This window comes from Jaculus jaculus, chromosome X, assembly GCF_020740685.1.
Source record: "Jaculus jaculus isolate mJacJac1 chromosome X, mJacJac1.mat.Y.cur, whole genome shotgun sequence".
Lineage (NCBI taxonomy): Eukaryota > Metazoa > Chordata > Mammalia > Rodentia > Dipodidae > Jaculus > Jaculus jaculus.
The window spans coordinates 130,872,123-130,897,652 of record NC_059125.1 but is presented as its reverse complement, the minus strand read 5'-3'; the positions used below and the strand labels follow the sequence as shown (position 1 = coordinate 130,897,652).

The 25,530-nt window shown below is 40.3% G+C and overlaps 1 protein-coding gene across 1 annotated transcript in view; it reads left to right on the top strand.

Annotated features, from left to right (window-relative positions):
* Gpc3 (glypican 3) overlaps window positions 1-25,530 on the top strand; it is a 474,609-nt gene that overhangs the window by 13,118 nt on the left and 435,961 nt on the right. Inside the window, exon 2 of the mRNA XM_004653981.2 lies at window positions 21,909-22,070. Coding sequence (XP_004654038.1) covers window positions 21,909-22,070 — 162 coding nt within the window. The remainder of the gene's footprint in view (window positions 1-21,908; window positions 22,071-25,530) is intronic.

Genomic DNA, 25,530 nt, shown 5'->3' with positions numbered 1-25,530 from the left:
CCCCTGCAGCAGATTGTTCTTGTCATTTTTAGGTGAATGAGTTTCCCTTTCTGGGAAAACCAGATCTTCTTTTCTGAGAAGATTCATGGAAAATTACATTTATTCAGTGCCATACTGTCTGCCACTTCTTGTATATGTAGTCTATTACTTAATATATACAGCAAACTTGAAAGGGAGGTGGTGACATCCCCATTGCAACTGCAACCCAGAGAGGTTTGCTTTCCTAATGTCTGTACTAATGTGGAGGTAGGATTTGTATTCGGATTGATTTCACTCCATTATCTGTTAGTCTTCCCAGGATATTCATTGTACTATGAAGGGAAATAATATAGAGTGCATATAAAGTGTTTGACCTGAAATCGTGTGCTGCTCTGATTTTTATAATATTGAATACTCTAGGTTACTCCTGCTTGATTCTGCCTTTAGCCTGCCCTATTCCTCGGCCCTCCTTGCTATCTGTACTCATTCCCACGACTTCCTTACCTTTGCTAGTTGAATGGTTCCAAAAACTCTTTATTTTATTTTATTTATTTGAGAGAGAGAGAGAGAGAGAGAGAGAGAGAGAGAGAGAATGAGAGAATGGGTGTACCACGAGCTCTGCAAACGAACTCCAGATGCATGATGTGTATGATACCTTGTGCATCTGGCTTACGTGGGTCCTGGGGAGGAATCGAACCTGGGTCCTTTGGCTTGGCAGGCAAGCTCCTTAACTGCTAAGCCATCTCTCCAGCCCCCCAAACTCTTTTGAATCTGACCTCTTGCTCACTCTCCAATTCAGAATCACACATTTCCCTGCTGAACATCTCCATTTGAAAGTGCCTCACTTTGAACAACATCCTTCTTATTTCTTATGGCGTCTCTTCTTGATAGAGACTTAGAACTTTGAAATCATCTTTGACTTCTCCTTTTACATATCACATGCCCAAATTAATTGGCCAAGTCCTGCAAATCTATATAATTTGTCTTACTCTTATCCCCTTGCCATGTGTACCCTCTATTTATAGACAACAGGCTGCTAACTCATTACTAAAAGGACTGTGTAGTTAGTTGTCTGTTGCCAAGCCTTTTCTTATAGACTACCTGGCTGTCTTCCCATCATCACTGCCTACTGAAGTCTAATCTACCTTTTAAATTGCAGTATAATATCATCTTCATGAATCACTCCTCAGTTCTCCATGACTAGATGTGATTGTTCCCGCTTTGAGCCATGCTATCTTTTTATGGCCTTAATCCTTGCTTAATTGTGTCCTTTTTTTTTTAATACACTTGATTTTGTTCTTCTTACTAGAATATTGCTCTGTAAAGTATGCTTTCTAGACCAGCAGCATCAGCAACACTTGGGAGCTTGTAAGAAATGCAGAATCTGGGCTGGAGAGATGGCTTAGCGGTTAAGCGCTTGCCTGTGAAGCCTAAGGACCCCAGTTCGAGGCTTGATTCCCCAGGTCCCACATTAGCCAGATGCACAAGGGGGCGCACGCATCTGGAATTCGTCTGCAGTGGCTGGAGGCCCTGGCACGCCCATTCTCTCTCTCTCTCTCTCTCTCTCTCTCTTTGCCTCTTTCTCTGTCTGTCGCTCTCAAATGAGTAAATAAAAATACCCCCCCCCAAAAAAAAGAAAAGAAATGCAGAATCTTGGGCCTGGGAGATGGCCCGGTGGGTCAAATACTTGCTGTGCAAGTGTGGGGACCTGAATTTGGATCTCCAGAACCCATTCAAAACTGGATGCGGTAGAATGAGCGTCAGTAATTCCACTGTTCCCATGTCAGGATGGGAGGCAGAACAGCAGAATTGGGTGGAAGCTTTCTGATCAACTAGCCTAGCATACACCACGGTGAACAAGACGACCCTGTCCCAAACAAGGTGGGAGGCGAGGACCAACATGCAAGGTTGTCCTCCGACCTCCCCACAAGTGCTGTGTGGCACATGCACACCTGCACCCATACACATGAACACAGACACACACACACACACACACACACACATATGAAAAGAAAAAGAAAGTAGAATTCTGACCCACTGAATCAGCATTTACATTTTTAATAAGCTCTCCAGAAAATTAGCATGTATGTTATAGTTTGCAAAACAGGCTGCTTCTAAGTGTAAGTTGCACTGCACTTGTGAGAATCTTACACACCGAACATTAGTGTCCTCACTATTCACATTTAGTATTTACTACAATTGTCTCAGGGACCTCTGCCCAAGGAATGCATAGAGGATTGGGGAAAGAAAGCAGAGAAAGAGGGGGAGAGAGGGAAGGAGTGGAATGGCAAATTTGGGGAGAAGGAGGGAGAGTGAATGAATGACAATGTGATAATGAAGCAGATAGAGCCAACCGGATCTCTGATTGGTGTCCAGTAACTTTGTAACTAATTTGGAAACCATGGTCTTTGTTCCCCCGTATCTGTAAAATGCCTATCCCAGGCCTTGGTGCAACTTAATGTGGCAAGAGACAAATATCTCCTATGGGCATTTTGCTCCTTCTGCTCTAGGAAATGGACGATTAAATGGTTTCCCACTTTCTCTTCTGCTGGCATTCTGGAATATGTCTCCTCTGTCCATTCCTAGAAGTCACATGGACCTCAGTGTTTTCAACAGGCTTTTTCCATTTTCAGAAACACATTCTTTTCGCTTTGCTTTCAAAGTTTACTTCTGAACTACAGGTTTATGTTCCCCATGGTATTCTGAAGGTTTTCTACAAATGTTAATTTCTAAAACCTAAGTCATTTCTTGCCGTTTGCAACTTCAGTGCTGTGGGTCAATTTATTTTTTTATTTATTTATTATTATTATTTATTTATTTGAGAGCGACAGACACAGAGAGAAAGACAGGTAGAGGGAGAGAGAGAGAATGGGCGCATCAGGGCTTCCAGCCTCTGCAAACGAACTCCAGACGCGTGCGCCCCCTTGTGCATCTGGCTAACGTGGGACCTGGGGAATCGAGCCTCGAACCGGGGTCCTTAGGCTTCACAGGCAAGCGCTTAACCGCTAAGCCATCTCTCCAGCCCTGTGGGTCAATTTAATAAGGTTGCCTCAAGGTCTCTTTTTTTTTGCCTTCAAAAGCTGTCATATTGCCTTTTCTTTGATCTTTGAGGAAGTAAGCCTGCCTCATTCACAAAGCCTGAAGGTGATGTTAGGATTCACCTTTATGAAGTCATTCAGTCTCCCTCCAACAATATTCAGTTTTATTTTCAAGGTTTCTTCTAGTAGCCATGATACTACCAACTTCACTTCTGAGGAAAATTCCTGAAAAGCTCATCAATCCTTCATAGAGAAGAGCTAATGAGCAGCCTAAGTTACTTAACTAATACCCCACAGCTAAGGGAAACAAGCGATGGTTTTTGGACTCTGATGACTTCACATACCTCCAGACCACATGGCCCCCCTTCATCTGTCTGACTGCTCCCCACATCTTCTCTCTTCCTCTGCCTCCCTCCCACACTCACTGAACTGGTTATAATTTAAAACAGAAGGTGTTTTGTGGTTTGTTATATTTATTGAATGGGTTTGTGTTACTCGTTCTCTAAAAAACTAGATGAATGGAATGTTTTATATTTTCCTCTGCATTTTGGTTTTAAATTGTATTTCCTTTTGCTAGAGCTCCTGATTTTCCTCCCCACTTTTCTCCCTCCATCTCCTTCTACCTCCTCCACATCTGTTTACACCCAGTGATTCTGGAACATGACATAGGCCTCTCACTTTTGCCACATACTTGGTTTGGGTACCTAGTTACTCCTCTTAGGATAATGCGAAGTTCTCTTCCCTAGTTTGGAAATGAAGAGCTCTAAAATGTGCACTAGTGAATTTACATTCCACTTTCTAAGAATTCTATGTATTTAATTTTTTTTTTGTACAGTTAGAACAACGTTAGATATATCTGGCCTTGAGCACCTCAGATCAATGTTACATAGCTGACATTTCCTCTCACTTTGTCATACTTCTCAGTGTGGGTAGCTTGCATCTTTGTTTCTTTCTTTCTTTCTTTCTTTCTTTCTTTCTTTCTTTCTTTCTTTCTTTCTTTCTTTCTTTCTCTCTCTCTCTCTCTCTCTCCCTCCCCATCCCCCACACAAAGTAGCCACCTATTTTGTAGTTCAACCACATTCTAGCTTGCTTTTCCTTGATGAAGTTATCACATTTTAGGGACATTGTTTTTTCACTTGTGGGGTTTTGTTTGTCCCATTTTCAATTCTGGCTTCATGGTTGAGGTGCATTCTAATTGGATTGTGCCAGAGCATCTTTCCTTTGTCTTTATACTTATGGGGATTTTCAGTTTGTCCTTTATCTATTATCTTTTCCAACTTTGAGCAAGGCTGTTAGGTTATATACTTATGTATAAATATTTGACAAGATAAATTGGACAAAATGTGCTTGAAAACATTTTAGGCTTTGTCACATCTGCTGGCCCAGCTCAAGTTTTTTTGTGTGTGCACAGAGTCCCAGATGGTAGCTTTATCTTAGATGTTTAGATTTGGAGGACATTCCTTTGCACTTTGCTTGATGGACACAATGAAATGGAAGCTTTTGAGTCAGTCTAAACTACCAAAATGGTGGCACCATGCAACAGATAACATTAGGTTCCTCGTCCTCCTTTTTTTAAAAGTAGTTATCCAAATTCCCCTAAGCCAGAGAGTTTTAGGTATGAGATTGTATGTTTTTAAAGAAAATATTATGAATAAAGACGAATGTTCTCAAGTCAGGAATAACAATTAGTACCATTCATTAATCAGGGAGCATGTTTTGACTCTGAGTCCTGGCTAGGAAATATAAACTGTGAAAGTCACACATATATATGAACCTCAGGCAAATTTATGACTTGTCAGCCTTTTAAGGTTAAATTCTTAACCCTAAATGGGGGCTGGCTTTATATGTGGAGTCCAGCACATTCCTCTGGGCCACTGAGCACACCCCTCCCCAACCCTCTGCTTAACAGCAGCTAATGGCCTAATGAGCAAGAAGGATTTCTGCCTCTTATCAGCTGCCTAAACAGCAACAGGAAGGCTGATATACAGAGTATAATTCAAAACTTGAGTCTTGCACCAAAAAAACAAAAAAGAAAAGAAAAGAAACCTACAAGGTCAGTTTAAAACATTAGATATATGGTATCTCTACAGTCATCAAAACTTGTCAGATGCAGAGCTAGATAGTTGAGTTCAAACAAATAGTAATAGTTGTGGAGAGTATGAACGGTCTAATTTTGTTAATAGTTCTCCCCTCCTTTGTTTATTTTTTCTATAAATAGCTTTCATATAGTCTTTAATGAGCTTTTAGTTTGTGCCTGGAGCCTATTTTGGTCATGTGGGAGCGTTTGATTGTCAGAAAGTGACAATGAAGAAGGTAAGAGTATTTATATTTTGACTTAGATTTTGGCAAACACGTATCTACTGTTATTTTTATTTGTTTATGAACTGACTTTTTGAATGTATATGCATTCCCTTTGTTATGGGACCAGAGAAAGTTTGTATCACCTCATATTATACCAACTTTTTACAAAGGAGAAAAAAAGTGCCTATTTCTTAGATCCATTTGGAATCCAGGCTCAGACTCTCATAGAATAAATATTTTTGGATATTCACTTCCCATCATAGTGAAAGGCCCCTTGACTTTCATCTTCTGTGTTGGCATTTTTTTAAAGAGACAATAATGAAACCATTTTTTTTAAGATTTCCTTGTGTTATTGAAAATCTTATTTACATAAACAGGCATTGTTGTGGCTTAGGGAAGAATGTGGGGTCCCATTCTCCAGCTCCTTGTATATCTTTGCTAAGGCTTGTCTAAATAGAAGTAATGACGCTTCCGTCTAAGCAGCTTTTCTCATTTAGGTAAGAAGGCTGGTTTGAAATTTCAGTTTACTAGATAATTGAGTCTCTTCTTCTTAATTATTTCAGGCATGCAGGTTGCTCTCTTTATAGCAAAGACCCTAAAAATCTAGTAATCTCCTCAGGCATCCGTTTGGTAATAAAATCCTGTGCATTTTCGGGGTTAATTTTCATGACAATTGCGTATTGCCTCCCTACCCCGTGTTTGAAGAAATTCGGCCCTGTTTTGGGGCCTGGTTTCCTTATAGTGCACAAGTATATTTTAAAAAGATATAAGCATGATGCTGTTAATACTGGTTCCACAAGAAATTGAACTGGATTTAGACTGTTTCTCATTCTCTCTGGCAAGAGATCCTGGCAAGTGCGCACGCACAACCACACACAGAGATGAATAAATAAAAATAAAAATACATGTATAAGTATACTACTGGCAACAAGAGGTCTACAAAAATATGCATGTATTCCAATTCATGCTCATTACACCACTTTCATTTAGAGTTCTTTAACAGCCTTGTCATGGTTCTTGGAAAATCATGTACCTGATTTTGCCAGGCTTGGTTTTCTTCTTTGGATGAAAAACCAAATGTTAACTAAAGTGTGGCCTACGTATCCCTTATTCTGTTCTTTCTCTTTTAAAAAAATCAAGAGGTTCTGGTACACAGTGAGTGAAGTGGGAAAAACTAAAAAAAATAAAATAAAATAAAAAATAAAATAAAATAACAAAGAAAAAGTCCAGGTCGCCTTCACATCTGCTAGTCATTCCCACTGGTGTGACTTCAATTCAGCAAGTTTTTATTGAGCACCTGTGGGGTGGGGGCGGTGCTAATAATCGTTAACATTTATTGAGCCAGGCACTGTGCTAAGTCTTTTATGGGCAGCATCCCATTTAATCCTCCCAACAACACTACCAGCTGGTAGTATTTTTCTCCCATTTCACAGATGAGGAAACTGAGGCTTAGGGAGGTTTAGTAACTTGTCCAAGGTTAAGTAGCTATGAAATGAATTCAACCCAGTTCCTCTGATTCCAGAGTCAAATTCCACTAGGCTTGACATTTCTAGTAAAGCAGGTTTGAGAATCCAATATGTGTAACATGCCAAGGATTCAAAGTCAAATACTCTACTCTCCCTGTTTTTAGTGGAAGAAGGAGATATATGGAAAGATGAGGCCCAAGGTTCAAGGTGTCTCTAGATCTGTGGAAGGGAAGAAGGAGTACAGACAAGACTAGTAACTTGAAATTTGTGTGAAGACTACCTCCGATTACCCTGTTATCATGAGCAGTTCTCCCCTGTTCAGTAAAGATCATTGTTCCAGTTGAACTGTCTGGGTGTTTGTATCAACCTGTTTTCACTGCGTCAACCCATCCTAACCTAAACTACCTAGAAAGCAGAACTCCTTAGACATGCATAGTCAAGAGGGCTTGGGATAATTGAGCCCATAGTTCCTGTGTCACCATTTCTCCTTTATTTCAATTTTCTTGAGAACAGTAAAAAGCAAATGAAGCAGATATTTCTGAACTAAATCACTGTGTCTCGAGAGCTGACAAGAGTCCACAGGGAGACCATGGGCCCAGACTTGTTTGCTTCATCTCAATGTGGACCCCTCTTGCCACTGCCTTTAGCAGCCAGCACTGGGCTCCAGAGAGCTCTATCTGAATCACCCACAGCTTGATGAGACAATGAAGTATCAGTTAACAGTATTGAGCTTTTTGGTAAATTCATAGGAATGGTAGAAAATCCCCAAATCCCCTGTTTGGATAATTGATGTTTTTGTTTTTCATAGCTCCGGAAGAAAGCCAAAAGGAAACAAATTACTACTAAGCATCTTTGAAGACTCTTCTGTGGTGTCTTAATAACGTATACCTTCTTCCATTTCAGGGAACTTTCGTTTGGTTCAGGAAAAAATGAACTCACCATTGTGTGTGTACATGTGTGTGCATGCACATGCATGTGTGTGCTTGGGTTTGAAACAGTGTCTGCTTACCAAAACCTTGTGTCTTCAACTTTCTCATAATGGTCTGTAATGATTTGCTTGTAAACTCCCTTCTCATGCGCTTTTTCTCCATTAAAGAAATCTCTTCCACAAAAAGGGTTTGCCATGCCACCAAGTCCAGACTTCAGTACCATACAGGAGGTGGGCCAACTGATGAGGATTGTGATTCAGATTACATTGGTAGGGGAGGAGGAGGAGAATCTGTCCTTTCCTTTTCTTCTGATCTTCAAGGTCTAAAACAACAGCATGTTGAAGATGTATAAGATTACTGGAGCATTTACACAGCAATTCCCAAGATGGCAAAAATGCCAAAGTACTGGAGCACATATGTGTAGATACTCTGGTAAGCTGAATGATGGGAAAAAGGAAAAGGTCCACAACAGGGCTTTTTTCCTTAGGGATCAGGAGCGAGTGTTTGGTTTGCTTTTGCTTGCCCTTTGCTCAGGTGCAGTGTGTCTGTTGTACTAACAAGGTAACTGACTCCCTTATCCATAGTTTTCTATCTTAAGGAAAGAGGAAAGATATAATAGAGGACACAGATTATTTACAGTGGCTGAGAATGTAATTACAAGGGGCACTGGCTTGAAACTGAAATTTAGGTTAGCCATTAGAGCTGGGAGAAGCATCTTAACAGTAAGGGCAATTGGGCATTGCAAAGATTTGCCTGGGAGCTGCTTAAACAGCATCTCCAGAAATGCCAAGGACTAGGGCAGGGGTAATGGGAAGGGAAACCCAAACTCAGTGTTGGGCAAAAGGCCCAGACTGATAGCTATCATTCACTATTGCTTGACTTCCTTTGTGATTATTAAATTGCTAATAGCTTAAAGGAATTGCTCATGTATCAACAATATGCCATATTTGTTCAGCAGAAGAAAAATTCCTTTGGACAGTGAAAGCTAGGCATTTGGATGGTCAGAACAGGCTCGTAACAGACTTTCTGGAATATGGGCCAACAGTTGAGGCAGGCTTATCACTTTCAGTTCCACCAATACTCTTAGTCGTTATAATGTATGATTATTGCTGTCACTGTGCTATTTGGGCCACTCAGGAGTGGCCCTAAATAAAATATGGTTTTGATCCCTGTTCATTTTTTACGTGGTCTTTACCTTCTTTTGATATCTTCCCCAGTCCCTGTCCAAATGTTCTGGGATGCCTCCCCTTCCCCTCTGCTACCTTGTTCTTTTCTGGGCTGGAGAAGGTTCCAAATTTTTTTTTTTTTTTAGCTTGAGGTATAACGTTCATATCTCAGGGTATTGATCTCTGAGAAATGAATGGTTAAAGCAAGAAGAACCCACTCGTGAGGAAACATTTAGACACCAGGTAACTATTTTTAGGTGAGGTAGAGAGGGAGGTAGTACATGTTTCCTAAGGCTGCTTTAAGGCATCTACCTCAAATTTGGTAGTTTAAAACATTGAACATTTATTCTTTCACTCTTCTGGAGGCCAGAAGTCCAAAGAAGTAACAGCAGAGCTTCTCAGAGATTCAGGAGCAGAATGCTCCCTTGCCCCTTCTATCTTCTGGTAGCTTCTTTACTGTAGTTATATCAGTCTCTGCTTCCATCTTTATGTTGCCTTCTCTTTCTGTCTATCTCACAAGGACACTTGAATAATCCAGACTGATATAATGTTCAGATTCTTAATGGCATCTGCAAAGACTCCTTTCCAAAATGAAGATACAGTCACAAGGTTTTGGGGTTAGGGCATAAGCATGTCTTTTTAGGAGATACCATTCATCCTATTGAAGATGTGAACATTCTGGGGCCCTGTGAATCATACCAGTTTATGAGAGACCTCTACTCTGAGGGAAGTTTTTTGAGGCATGTTTGAAGTTGGTTATAAAATGGCAGTGGCTTCCTGAGAGGGATATAGATAGCAACTGCTGTTAACATGTTTCAACATGATATGTGAGGAGCAAAAATGACTTACCTCAGTCATCGCTGATCAGAATTTTTTTGTTGTTGTTTTTTGAGGTAGGATCTCACTCTGGTCCAGGCTGACCTGGAATTCAGTATGTAGTCTCAGGGTGGCCTTGAATTCATGGCGATCCTCCTACCTCTGCCTCCCGAGTGCTGGGATTGAATGCATGTACCACCACTCCTGGCTCTTTTTTTTTTAATTTTTTTTATTTTTGATGTAGGATCTCCCTCTAGCCCAGGCTGGCCTAGAATTCACTATATACAAGTGCTGGGATTGAAGTCATGCCCCATTATGCCTGGCTTTATTTTTAAAACAGAATAGGTTTTTATATTATTCAACATGGGCTTTGTCTTACCTCACAGCTCTGCTAATGTCTGTGGATCTGTGGATTTCTTTTTCTTAAAAATATTTTTCTAGGGCTGGAGAGATGGCTTAGCGGTTAAGCGCTTGCCTGTGAAGCCTAAGGACCCCGGTTCAAGGCTCGGTTCCCCAGGTCCCACGTTAGCCAGATGCACAAGGGGGCGCACGCGTCTGGAGTTCGTTTGCAGAGGCTGGAAGCCCTGGCGCGCCCATTCTCTCTCTCTCCCTCTATCTGTCTTTCTCTCTGTGTCTGTCGCTCTCAAATAAATAAATAAAAATTAAAAAAAATATTTTTCTAAACATTTTAGCCATAGGAAGACAATTATTGCCTATTAGCCACCTAAAGAGCCTTTGCACAGGATCTATAGGATCAAGATGATGGTGCTCTTTCAACATATTGCCGCTTTCTACATCATCTTTGTGACTGGCTGACAGACCAGCCCCAGGGAGTTTTGGAAGCCAGAGGCATCTAGGAAACAAGAGCTTGCCTTTTTAGGTTCAAGTTCAGCTTGCTTATAAAGTGGCTAATGTAGGGTTGTCTCAGACGAGACATTCTCTGTGGAAATGTTTTCATACTTGTGTATAACACAAAGACAGACATTCATGGCTGTAGAGCAGCTCTTTTCTGATGCACTATCAGAGTGTGCCAGTGAACATTGGTGTGCAAAGAGATTAGTGAGCTAGAATAGAGCCTTCATGGAAACACAGAGAGAAAGGAACATTGCAGTTACAATTCTGGCTCACAGAATCTTACAACTAATCACAGGGATGACAAGAATACCAATGTCTGTGAAGGCTAGATTGCAAAATAGTATCAGAGAAGTTCAAAGTGTGCTGAAAAAAAAAAGAGAGATAATACCCCCTCCTGGAGTTTATTTGGACATGAAGGAAGGAAATTTTTTTTCTTTCTTTCTTTATTTGATAGAGAAAGAAAGAGGGAGAAAGAGAGAAAGAGAGAGAGAGAGAGAGAGAGGGAGGGAGAGGGAGAGAATGGGCATGCCAGGGCCTCCAGCCACTGCAAAGGAACTCTAGAAGCATGAGCCCCCTTGTGCAGCTGGCTAACGTGGATCCTGGGGAATTGAACATGGGTCCTTTGGCTTTGCAGGCAAGTGTCTTAACCACTAAGCCATCCTTCCAGTCTGAATTTTTGTTGTTGCTTTTCGAGGTAGGGTCTCACTCGAACTCAGGCTGACCTGGATTTCACTATGTAGTCTCAGAGTGGCCTCGAACGCATGGTGATCCTCCTACCTCTGCCTGCTGAGTGTTGGGATTAAAGGCATGCGCCTCCACACCTGGCGAGGGGAGAAAAATTTTATGAGAAAGATACTCAGGAAAGACTTTGTGGGTGAAGTTTTAATAGCTGAAGCTAAGGGCGCCACATTTTATGTGTGAAAAAGCTGGGAAGGGAGGCATGCATTTGGAAACCATTAAATAAGAGTTGAATTCAATCCTACAAGCACTGTGAGAGGTAAATACTGTCTTCTCCTTTTAAGGTAATGAATTCGAGGCTTCGAGATTAACATACACGAGCTCATGCATGTGAGGCTGTTGAGTGACCAAGGCCTAGTATTTTACTGCCTGGTGTGTCTGATTTCATAGGTTTCCCCTTTGCTACCACCACCTGACATCCTATCAGGAAGCTGTCTACCACTGGCCTCTGGAAATTCCAAGAGATATATAGAACGACATGCCGTTATTACATGGGTTGAAGTGCTATAGGCTTGAGCTGCTGGTCTTGCCTTGGCCACATATCCATCTTCATATACCTCAAGTGCTGTTGTCAAAGCCTTTTTCCAAGAGTGATAGCTCATCCTTTGCTTCTTTTGTGTCCTCCCAATGCCCCGTATGATGCACCTAGCGAGTATTGATTGACCTAAGATTAGAAAGCCTCAACTCTCTAGCTCAGTGTCTTTCAGGAAAACAGGCTTAGATTTGGGGAGCTATTTGCTTAAATCACACAGCTGGTTTCGTAGCCAAACAGATATGAACACTTTGGCCTTGGGGTAAAAGAACCCCTCCCTACCATTGTGATTTCATAAGTAGGGGAAAGGGCCTAGCCTAAGGTATTGAAATTCTCAGCTAACCCTCGGGTCTGCATATTTGAAAATTATATCTGAAAAATAAAAAATTCTACATCTTCTGAAAGACAGGATCTCAGCTACTTCTCTGAGTTGAATAACAATTAGTAGAGTGACTGGAGGAGACAGCAATATTATCTTAGCTTAGTCCCTCTGGCAGAATTTTAAACTAAAAGATTATTCTGTGTCCCCACTCCAGCGTGGCTGGCATTGTTCTCATTCCAACTCCGGAGTGGTTAGCTTTGTTCTCCACTCCAATTTTCATTTTATTAGGGGGTTTCCTTCCATCTAAATAGCCAAGGATGTGTGTGAATGCATGAATCTTTCCACTTTTATAAAAGTTACTCTAGTAGTATCAATTAATCTGACCTAGTTTTTTTTTCTCTAAAAAACAAAACAAAACAAAACAAAACAAAACAAAACAAAACAAAACACAGAAGTCTCTTGAAGTTCTGGCATTATCTCCAAGTGAAAGGAGAGGGCTTCAAGCCCAAACCACAATGAGTCCCTCGAGATACAAAAATGAGTCACTCAAGGGTCTTTCCCTTAAGGAACTTAAATCTCGTGGTGATAAAGCAGGCAAAAATAACTATGAGTCAAGTTCAAGTGTAAGTAGTATCTATAAAGGATGGAAAATGTCATGGGAATTCAATGGACTGAAAACTTTTATAGTCTTTTTCTTCTGCTCCCAAAAATGTTCCCTGTAGTTGGAATCCAGGCCAAAGAAAACTAAGATTCATCTTGCAGCAAGGTTATTGTAGCTTCTTCTCACCTTTCTTTTACTTTGCTTTCTAGAAGTCTTGCCAGGTTCCTTACAGTTCCTGACATACCACCCACCAACTTATAAATCCCTGGAACCCTTTCTCCATTTCCCTGGAGGGCTTTGAAAACTTAGAATGACTTGATCAGAAATGGACTGTAGAAACCTCTTTTGGGAATTGGTTGGAGAAGGGGATAGTAACAGGAAAGCCACTTTGAAAGTTATCATCCTTGAAGAGAAAGGCGGTGGGCTGGAGAGATGGCTTGGTGGTTAAGGTGCTTGCCTGCAAAGCCAAAGAACCCAGGTTCGAAGCAATCCAAGACCCTTCGTAAGCCAGATGCACAGGAAGTGCGTGGATCTGGTTTGTTTGAAGTGGCTGGAGGCCCTGGCATACACATTCTTTCTATATATCTGTGTCTTTCTCTCTCTCTCAAATACAAAATAAACATTTTTTTTTTTTTTTTTACAAAAGAGAAAAGTGGTGAGAAGGCAATGCCTTACCGACATATGGTAACATATGCCAACATATGGAAGGGGATCAGGAATATTTAAAAAAGGATCAGTGGAGATATTTGGCTATAGCAGATGAAGATGAGTTAAGATATCCAGAATGTTTCCAAGTTTCTAGTTAGTTTAGGAATCCATTCCCTGGACCAAGCTGTGAACTCTACAGCAAAGATCATTTGCACCTTATGGGATTCTTTGAGTTGGCACGGTCCTTGGTACAAAGTAGGCGTTCAGTGAGTGTTGGAAGACTGAGTTGTCCACAGGTTGGCAGGCTCAATATAATCAGTGCATTTGCATTCCCACAGCACCTGTCGACTGCTGGTTAGGAATATGGTCCAGAAAGAACCTCTTTGTAGGAAAGTGCAGTGATCTAGAAATTCATTTCCCTGGCATGAAATGATAGGCAGTTAGTCAACAGTTGGCAGTGCAGATAAAGGTAATTCATTCTTTACTTCTCAAGCACAGAGAATAGCTTATCTCCAGGGTTGCTTTATACTTCCAGTACTCTGGTGTGGTAGCGACATTTTGGCCTGTGTTTTATAGAAGCACAGTCTATGGCAGCCTTAGGCATGGTCTTTGATTGAAAGTCTGAGTTCCTGGTACCCAGGTGAGCCCGCTGCAAGGTCATGTTCATTCGGGCTAAATAACAGAAGTGTAACCTTCTGCTGGAGTCCCTAAGATGATTTCCTCCATCAGCAATGATCATTTTCCCCACTGGTTTCAAATGCAGCCGTTTCTTTCATCTGCATTCCTAGCTTGATTAGTGAGAAATTAATGAGCATGTAGGATTTGATTTAGATAATGATTAATTAGGGGAAAGTGTCATTCTAATAGCAAGTCAGTATTATGTGCTAAGGAAATTAGTTAAATTTTTGGATAGCAAATTGACTTGTCCCCCATTAAAAATATTATTTAAAGATGTCTGATATATTTTTGTATTTAATCCTTTTTTAAAAATAATTTTAAGAGGTATGTATTGTTTTTTCCTACAAGTCATGAACTAAACCGGTTTTTGGTGTCACTAATTATTTTGTTTAATATTACTGTAATGATGTTACTTTATTATTTCCAGCACAGTGTACTTTTGTCAGAAAGCAGACCTTGGCAATGAAATGTGTCAAATCATCATACACACTCGCATTTACATTGAAAAGATTTCAGTTTTCATTGTTACCGAGCCCTGCTTATTCTCTTTCTGCTGTGGTTTGAATATGTTTTATCTGCTTTTTAGAGAACTATAAGGATCATGGTCTACATTAATATTTCTTCTGTTCTTAATGTCCTTTATAATGTGATCTTGACAATTTATTGTCATTAGGTAAAATTGTAGTCTAGTAAAATAACCAACATATAGAATATAATAATGGTAATTAGAGGACAGGAGGATTGGAAGTGACCTTGAGGGTTACATAGCCCATTTCCCAATCTCTGTCTGTATGACTAATCTTCCTAAACAGCATTCTTCATCATATTATGCCTCTACTTGAGAACCTTCAGTGATCCATTATTGCCTCGGGTTAAGCCCATAGGTCTCTGCCTGGTTTCAAGGCCCTTCAATTTTGGGCCTATCTTACCTGATAAGCTAATTACAACCCAGATTCCAGCCTGTCTCCAGGCAAGTTGGCCTTGCTTTTCTACTACTTTGGTGCCAAGCACATTTTACCCATTGGTGTCTCCAAATTCTTTCCATTCTATATGGCCTAACTCAAGCCCAACAACTTCTTTGAAGTTTTCTTTGCCTCTCCTAAGGCCTTTTATGAGTAGTCCCTCATCTAGAAAATATTGTCCATATTACACGCTTTAAAAATCAACACTATTGGGCTGGAGAGATGGCTTAGCGGTTAAGCGCTTGCCTGTGAAGCCTAAGGACCCCGGTTCGAGGCTCGGTTCCCCAGGTCCCACGTTAGCCAGATGCACAAGGGGGCGCACGCGTCTGGAGTTCGTTTGCAGAGGCTGGAAGCCCTGGCATGCCCATTCTCTCTCTCCCTCTATCTGTCTTTCTCTCTGTGTCTGTCACTCTCAAATAAATAAATAAATAATTTAAAAAAAATCAACACTATTGAGGTATAAGTTAAGAGGTAAACATGCTCACTTTTTAAAAAGGTTTTATTTTTATTTATTTATTGGTGACAGAGAGGAGAGAGAGAGAGTGAGAATGGGTGTGCCAGGGCCTCTAGCCACTGCAAACGAACTCCAGACACATGCACCACCATGTGCATCTGTCTCACTTGGGACCTTGTAGCAGACAGATTCAGGTTCGCTGAGATGAACTTCCAGACCAGGCACAGTTATGGAGGAAGGGATTTATTGAAGCTTACAGATCCAGGGGAAGTTCCATAAATGGCAGAAGAAGTTGGCCTGCCTTCACAGGACCAAGCAGAGAGAGAGAAGTACAAGCCTAAAGAGCAAAAGCCACACAGCACACTTCAGGAACTCCAGCTAGGCACACTTTGCAGATCTTTAGATTGAAATCGGAAACCCACCACCACACCTTAAGATCACCCAGTGACATTGCCTCCAGCAAGGTGGCTACAGATGCAAACTACAAACAGTAAAGGACTGAATATATTGGGGGCCATTTATTCAAACCACCACAGACCTGGAGAATCAAATGAGGGTCTTTAGGCTTCACAGGCATGTGCCTTAACCACTAAGCCATCTCTCCAGCCCAGCATGCTCACTTTAAGTATTGAGTTTTGACAAAGGTGTACACCCATGGAACCACTAATTAAACCACTAATTAAAATATAGATCATTTCCATCACTTTAGAAACTGTACTACAGATTTTGCCACATAACTATGTACTAGGTCAGTTGCTCTCTGTCTGTTTTGGAGTGTGAAAGTGAATTTATTTCTTTATTTGTTTAATGTAAATTAAAACATATTAAAGATTTACTTTTTATCAAGAAGGCTAAGGGGATTACACACATATCTCAATCTGAGATTACACACATATCTTAATCCTTGCAACAATTCTGTAAAACAAGTAGCAACAGGGATGAAGAGATGGCTTAGCAGTTAAGGTGCTTGCCTGCAAAGCCTAAATACACGGGTTCAATTCCCCAGAACCCATGGTAGCTAGATGCACAAGGTCACACAGATGTGTGTGGAATTTGCAGTGGCTGGAGACCCTGGTGTGCCCATTCTCTCTCTCTCACTCTCTCATAAGTAAATAAATAAATAAAATAAAATAAAATATTTAAAAAACAGCACTGGTAATCCCATTCTACTGGCAAGGACAAAAAGGCATGTAAAGATTGAATAACCTACCCATGTTTTCACAGCTAGCAAATGGTAGGGTAAGAAAGGACTAAATTGTAAATAACTGGACCTGTGAAGCAAATAAGTGGTTTTGCTCTTTTCTGCCTACAAGTGCTTATGATACAGCTGGACTCTAGACCATTAATACCTACTGACTTGAAATAAAATCCAGTAGAACCAACACATTTAAATGACCTCATACACTCTATTGACTTTCATCTTTCAGTTATGGAAGTGGCTCAGGCCTAGATGGAGTTGTCAAATTAGTGTGATGAGTCTAGGACAATTTCGCAGTAAAGAGGAACCAAAGTCCTAATCTTGGTGGTGGTGGTGAAGAGAAATCAAAGGGGCTGTATAACACGTCAGCTTTTTCAATGCCACCAACAAAGGGCAAGAATTAGGCCTAATGGGAAGAGTGTGAGAGAGGATCTAGAAAGTCAGGCCACTTGGAGCTAAGCAATAATAGTATACATCTAAAGAGAGCCTATGGTGGGTCATATGTGGAGGGAAACTGGTGAAGGTCCCCAAGTTTGGGCCACATGGGGATAATTTCCCAGAGAAAAAGTTTTCATACCTCAAAAATCCCTTTTCAGTTTTTGGCCCTCAAACTGAAGCCCATGTGCAAGAAAGTCATGCTCTCCAAAGAATTAGGAATACACTCATGCTTCATAGATGCTTCAAGTGAGACACACACTGTAGTACATTCGAGGTGCTCAGAACTTGACTTTCTGGTATATTTCCAAGATCAAAGCTATGGAAACCGAGGCAAAGCTTTAGGGTCATCTCTACTCCCTCTTTTTAGATCCAGACAGATGCAAAGCTTTCATTTGTGTTCTCCGTCTACAGTCCTCATTAATTCACCAGTGTGTGCGTCAGGTTGAATGGAATCACCAGGGCATCCCAAACGGGATGGGAGTCATTCTCTCCTCTTTAGGAATTTATAATCTAAGAGAGGAGATTACAGTATGAAGGTAATTCTTAATCCTTCAAAATAAATGAGAACTAGCAGCTCTGTAATGACTTCAGTTAATTTTTTTTAGCATCTTGAAATGAAAGTTATTAAGCCTGAAAAAGCTGAACTTTTCTGGCTCATTTTCAATAGTCAATTTCTACTTATTGCACCCTGTCATGTATTGCTTCTCTCTCTTCCCATTTCCCAGTTGGCATTCCATTCTTTACCAAAACATTGTATGAGCATCTTTGTTTACAAATATAGCCCATGTTACTTTTCTTTCCTATCCAATAAAAGGGCTATTTCCCTTTAACCATTTTTTCTTAATACTTAAATAATGCTTTCTTATTTACTATTTCTTTTGTTCTTATATCTTATTTCTTTTTAAAAAATATTTACAAAATGTTTTTATTTATTTGAGAGAGGGGGAGATTGGGCATGCTGAGAAAGAAGGGGAGAGAGAAAGAGTGAGAGAGAGCGCATGGGCATGCCAGGGCTCATAGCTACTCACTGAAAACAAACTCCAGATACATGCATCACTTTGTGCATCCAGCTTTGCATGGATACTGGGGAATCAAACAGGGGTCGTTAGTCTTTGCAAGCAAGTTCCTTAACGGCGGAGACATCTCTCCAGCCTACATCTTATTTCTTGACGAGACCCTTTGGCTTTTATTCATACAAATATGTAGCAAGTCACTGTATCTCTTTAGTCATCTGTCCTGGGATTCATTTTGTTTTTACTTTTTATGAGAGAGAGAGAGAGAGAGAGAGAGAGAGAGAGAGAAACAATGGGTGCACTTGGACATCTAGCCACTGCAAATGAATTCCAGATGCATATGCCACCTTGTACATTTGGCTTACATGGGTCCTGGGGAATTGAACCTGGGTCCTTTGGCTTTGCAGGCAAATGCCTTAACTGCTAAGGCATCTCTCCAGCTCCAGGGGTTTACTTTTTATTCATCCCATTTGGGATTCAGTTCCCAGAGTCATTCTTTGTTTACTTGATGAAGATTCCCTCTCAATTCCTTTTCTGTATTTTTGTGTTTTGCTATCTTTCTGCACAAGTTCATGGTCCTGAAATTCACAAGTGCTTTCATTCAGGCTTGTCTAGTGCTCCTGTGCTATATTGTGATGGGCACTTTTTGAAGTTTGTCTATGATTTATATGAAATTTATTTACAAAAAATATTTTTCCACTTGGTATATATTTTCTTTCTGAGTTGGAGCCTTAATTCCTATCATTTTGTGGATAGTTTATTTCCTCAAATCTATGGCTAACTCTTAGCTCCCAGGTCAATTATAGTGGTTTGTTGATTAACTAGGCAGTGACAAATGAGAGGGTAAAATTGCTGTGTAGACACTTTTATTTAAATAAAATGCACTTGTTTTCATAACATTTAACATGTTTTCTGCAAAGTTTTCATTTTAAGTTTTAGTTATTTTATAAAAAATAATTTTATTTATTTTTAACGAGAGAGAGAGAGAATGAGAATGAGAATTAATGGGTGCACCAGGACCTCCAGCCCTGCAAATGAACTCCAGATACATGTGCCACTTTGTGTATCTGACTCTATGTAGGTGTTGGGGAATCAAACCTGGGTCACTAGGGTTTGCTGGCAAGCGCCTTAACGGCTGAGCTATCTCTCCAGCCCCTGAAATTTTATTTTTTAAAATCTTTTATTTATTTATTTATTTGAGAAAAAGAGAGGCAGAGGCGGAGAGAAAAAGAGAATAGGCACACCAGGGCCTCCAGCCACTGCAAACAAACTCCAGATGCATGTGCCCCCTTGTGCATCTGGCTTACATGAGTTCTGGGGAATTCAACCGAGGTCCTTAGGCTTCCTAGGCAAATGCCTTAACTGCTAAGCCATTTCCCAAACCCTGAAATTTTAGTTTTTAAAAATGTTTTAGAGAACCTGATTCTTGAGGGAGGAAGGATTTTCTCAATGATTAAAGTTGACCAAGTTAGTAAAGGGACAGTGTGGAAGATCTAAGACATTTCATGAATTATGATATTAGAGACAAACCAAACCAAACAGTTTGGAATCATTTTTGTGCTTCTGTAGGTATATTGAATAACAATTTGTTACCTTACATGATCTTAGTAATTTATAGCACTTCACAGGGAACAAAATCTACAAGTGCTGGTATTTTCTACTTCTGAACAATTGCTAGAACTGGTGGGAATAAAGACAGTTCTAATAGTCAACCTCCCAGCCAGAATAATTCAACTGTTCTTGAAAACTGAAAGTCACCATGAATGCAAACTTAGAAATGTACAATGTTTTATTTATAATAATTAACTTTGGGAACTTACATAAGTAGAGAGATTTTAAGCACATAGTCATTGATTTACAAAGCCAAATGAGCAGGAACTTGATATATGGAGAGACCTGTTATTTAGAATTTTTCATATCCATGCATGTGTCCCAACCAACCTTGTTTAAATTTAGATTAGCCACTCTTCCCCAAGGGGGCTCTTTTCCTTCTTGGTCCAGTAGACTGTGTCAGCATTTACTCTTAGAATAGCATAATATTTTGTAACCTCATGTAGCAAGAGCTGGCTCTGTTTTTTGAAAATAAAAATTCTGTAGATAATCATAAAGCCTTTAATCTGAGACCATATTTAAATTGGTTTCAGGCTTGTATATGAAATTGACATTTATAGGAAATACATCTGAATTCTGTGTCTCCATACCCCAAATTATGTTTTGACATTAAATATCACCTTTCCATACAGTACTATAAATCATGGTGTTGGATTAGGCTTATATTATCTATGCTCTGTCTTACTGTATTTGATAGCAGCTCCCTGGAGAAGAGGCAGGTGAAGTGCTTGGAGCCAATACAGTGGATTCCAACAGTGATGTTGCGGGTGGCATAAAATATGAAGTTCATTTTTTTGTTGTTTTTTCAAGGTAGGGTCTCCCTCTAGCCTAGAATTCACTATGTAGTGTCAGGGTGACCTCAAACTCATGGTGATCCTCCTAATTTTGCCTTCCCAAGTAGGATTAAAGGTGTGCACCACCACACCCAGCATCATAATTTTTTAAAAATGCTTATTTTCAAGCAGATATATATACACATACATACATACATATGTGTGTGTGTGTGTGTGTGTGTGTGTGTATGAGAGAGAGAGAGAGAGAGAGAGAGAGAGAGACTGGGCATATCAGGGCCTCTAGCTGCTGCCAATGAACTCCAGATGCATGTGCCACTTTGCAAGATGGCCAAATAAAAGGAATTTTTTGAGAACTTTGGGCTAACTAGTCTTCACACTGTATTAAACTCCATTTTTTTTTAATTTTTAAATTTTTATTAGCATTTTCCATGATTATAAAAAAAATCCCAAGGTAATTCCCTCCCTCCCCCCCCACACTTTCCCCTTTGAAATTCCATTCTCCATCATATTACCTTCCCATCTCAATCATTGTAATTACATATATACAATACCAACCTATTAAGTACCCTCCTCCCTTCCTTTCTCTTTCCTTTATATCTCCTTTTTAACTTACTGGCCTCTGCTACTGAGTATTTTCCTTCTCACGCAGAAGCCCAATCATCTGTAGCTAGGATCCACATATGAGGGAGAACATGTGGCGCTTGGCTTTCTGGGCCTGGTTAAACCCCATTTTTGAAAAGCTGGGATGCACATTTTCATGGCTGCCCCAGGAGCTCAAAATGTGCTTATTAAGAGAGAATTTGAATCAAGTAAGAGTTGCACAGTAGAACTGGTGGTTATCCCATGTGAGAGTGTGGATTTGCAAAATGACACAGTGTGCATATTCCATGAAACAATTTTGAAATTCCATTTATGCTTCCAAATAAAATGTATGTCCATCCAACCTAGTGTTGCTTTTCATTATAAACAATCAAAACATCAATATCATATCAAAGTCGTTTTGTGGATACATTCTCCTCCATAAATCACAATCAAGAAAAATAAATTATAGGAATGATGATTGATCTTTTAAGAGACAAATTAAATATTGGTGTTCATTGGTGTGTATTTTGTGGTGATAGAAATTAATTTTTGCAGAATGTCTTGAGTCAAATCTCGGTGACTAATTCCGATGGTTATTCAAAGAGAGTCAATTATAAAGGCAATTTCAGGAAAGCAGGGATTAACCGAGGTCAACAATACCTTTGAATGAGCAAGATTTTCTGTATTTTGACAGAAAGGCGGCTTTCCTCCGTTTGTTTTGTGGGATGTGTAGATGAGAGAGAGAGGCACTCTGCTTACTGAAACATAAAACCCTTGTTTGTTTCAGGATCGGATTTGCAAGTATGTCTCCCCAAGGGCCCAACATGCTGCTCAAGAAAGATGGAAGAGAAATACCAGCTCACAGCGCGACTGAACATGGAACAACTGCTCCAGTCTGCAAGCATGGAGCTCAAGTTCCTCATCATTCAGAACGCTGCGGTTTTCCAAGGTGAGTTTTAGGGCTTATTCTAGAAGTGTTGCTCAATGGTATCATGATTTTGGCACTGGGCTTTCAAATGCTAAATATAATTTACAAATCACCACCCTAGCATTAAGGCTTGATATAAAAACCTCCCAGAGAGAGAAAGGAATCCTAAGAAAGAACACAGTTTTTAGAGAAGTCTCATTTTTATCTTTGAAAAGAAGGGTATTGTGAAAAATCCATTATCCAAGGATGTTCTCTTTTCCTGTATCTAAAGGTTATAAATCTCGGCAGATAGAATAAAACATACTTTTCTATCAGCTTGTCCATAGGTTGGTTAAAACAAAACAACCACCACCACCACAACAAAATTCTCTTAAATTTCATGCCCAATTTGCTTCAGGACTGTGTTAGATACCTCTGGAAAATACATGGACTCCTTCTGACCACTAGGATTGTTTCCATTTAAGAGAAAGAAACTGGCTTGTTGGCCAGCCATTTTACCATTTGTGTGAGTGGTTACCTTTCCTCTCCTTGTGAATTTCAGTGCTTAAAAATCTTATTAACTATTTTCACATCTATAGTGTATTTTTATCATAAGTCCCTCCTGTTACCTTCTCTTGTTCCTCTTCCCTCCTCCCCCTTCCACCGAACTCATTCTTCTTTCCAAGTAGTCCTGGGCTCTTTCTTTCCTTTATTTTGCCCTCATCCACCATCCATGACAGAACATTGTTGTGCAGGTAATGGCAGTCATTGTGAGGTCACGAATGCAGTGGGCACGAGAACAGCATTGCACTGGTCCCCATCTTCCAGCTCCTACATTCTTTCCACAGCCTTTTCTGCAATGTCTCCTGAGCCTTGGAGGGTGTAGTAGAGAGGTCTCATTTAGTGCTGAGCACTCAATTATCACTTATTCTCAGCACTTTAACAAATTTTGAGTCTTACAATAGTCACTGCCATCTGCAAAAAGAAACTTCTCTGATTGAAGGTGAGAACAGTATAATCTATGGGCATAACCATAAATATTTAGGGGGTCATTTGATGAGCACAACTTACCTATTTAGAAAGGCAGTATTTATATCTACCCTCCCCCCAGGGCCTATGATCTTCCCAGCCATAGGCTTTTGGATAGATTTTTAGTATCAGGTATATGTTGTCTCCCATGGCACAGGCCTCACATCCAATCAGAGAGCAGTTGGTTACCCCTATAGCAACCATACAACTCTTGTACCAGTGGGCACATCTTGTCTGGCTGAATAGTTGCATAGCTTGCAGGTTCTGATGCTGGGGAAGACCACTGATTATCTTTCTCCCCCAGAATTATGACTAAGTAGCTAACAAGAAGGAGTTCTAGAACTCAGTTCTAGCTTATAGAAGTTCCAGCTTCGCTTGCCCTTTGTGTGACCATAAAAGGAGCAGTTAGGACATTGTTCTGATGGGTAGCAAATTAGACCATCCTTACTAGTTTACAGGACTATTAAAATAGCATTGGGTATGACCTCTTAGATTAGAGACCCAGCTGGACATCATGATGGTGGTATTTGTGGTAGCAAGAAGCACTTCGCACTGTGTGCTTTAAAGTGGCTTACATGAACTAATTCATTTAATCCTCATAATATACCCATTGGTAGATGTTTGTATCCCTATTTTATGGATGAAAATCTAAGACCCAGAATGGTTGCTCAAAGGCCATGTAACTTAAATAAAAGGTAAGCCACATTTGAACTGAGGGGGTCTGGTTCTCAGCATCAATGTTTTTATCCCCTCATTTAGGCTGTTTCCTGTGACTTAGAAAGTTAGTTATGGATACTGGAAGGTTTCTTCTATCCTTCCTTACTCAGACTGAATTAGCTGCCATTTTAATGTCCTGCAAAGATAGGATCAGGATGAGATATAAAAATAATACTTAGCCGGGTGTGGTGGCACATGCCTTTAATCCCAGCACTTGGGAGGCAGAGGTAGGAGGATCGCTGAGAGTTTAATGCCACCCTGAGACTACATAGTGAATTCCAGGTCAGCCTGGGCTAGAATGAGACCCTACCTCAAAAAAACAAAATAATAATAATAATAATAATAATAATAATAAGAGGAGGAGGAGGAGGAGGAGGAGGAGGAGGAGGAGGAGGAGGAGGAGGAGGAGGAGGAGGGGGAGGAGGAGGAGGAGGAGGAGGAGGAGGAGGAGGAGGAAGAATACTTACAGGCTGGAGATGGCTCAGTGGTTAAAGGGTTTGCCTCCAAAGCCTGATGATGCAGGTTCAATTCCCTAGTACTCACAAAAAGCCAGATGCACAAAGTACCACATACATCTGGAGTTCATTTGCAGTGGCTGGAGGCCCTGGAGCACCCATTTTCTCCCTCTCTCTCTGTCTCTCTTCTCTCTCTTTGCTTGCAAATAAATAAAAAAAAATCAAAATAATACTCTTGATGACTTGATATTGCTAAATTCAGATTTATAGTCCTTTTATAAGAAGTAACCTCCTTCAATTGTAAGGTGGGTTGATTATACCTTATTTTGTATATTGTAATGAAATTCTTAGTATTAGGTAGGAAAGTTATTCAAATTAGCTAATAAAACATACATTCACAACAGTTTCTTCTGTCAAAACCTCAGGGGATGTTGGGTTGATTTTATGAAGCACAATATATAAGCACAAAATATTTGTTAACCTATTTATTCAGTCAGACTGTTGTGAAGCATTTGTTTAGACTAACAATTTGGTGATAGAATGAATAATTCAGGCTGATTTAAAAAATACATGTACCATTCATGTAATTCTCAGATTGGTTTTAGAGTTGATCTACTGCCTGAAAGTGGGTAATAAGAAGTGAGGTGACATGAGAATTTGGTTGAAGGTGAGAGCTGAATCTTAGTCTTGAGGCACTGAGGTACTTTTTCGAAGTATATTAGTGATTTGTTTAATCCCAAGAATAATCAAGGCCCCAGCTGTAACCATTGTCCAGCTGAGGAAGGAATGTACAGTGATGACACCAGTATTTAAGCAAGCAGAACAGCTGTCATGACTGTCCATTAATATCTTTTTAAAAAATATTTATTTATTTATTTATTTGAGAGAGAAAGAGAGAGAGCGTGAGCGAGAGAGAGAAGAGAATGGGTGCGCCAGGGCTTCCAGCCACTGCAAACGAACTCCAGACGCGTGCGCCCCCTTGCGCATCTGGCTTATGGGACCTGGGGAACCGAGCCTCAAACCGGGGTCCTTAGGCTTCACAGGCAAGCGCTTAACCGCTAAGCCATCTCTCCAGCCCCATTAATATCTTAATTCATACACCTGCCCAGTCTTGCACTTTTCATTTTGTGTTTAAAGGGCTGGGATAGCATGACATTAGGGACCAAAGATAAGTACTGAAAATATTTTGACTGCATTAGACTCCAGACGGTTACTGTAGTAAGGAAATTTAGTCATATTAGTGTGTGTGTGGAGAGTGGAAAATTTGAGCAGCACCTGTGAGGGTTATCTTTGTTCTGTTC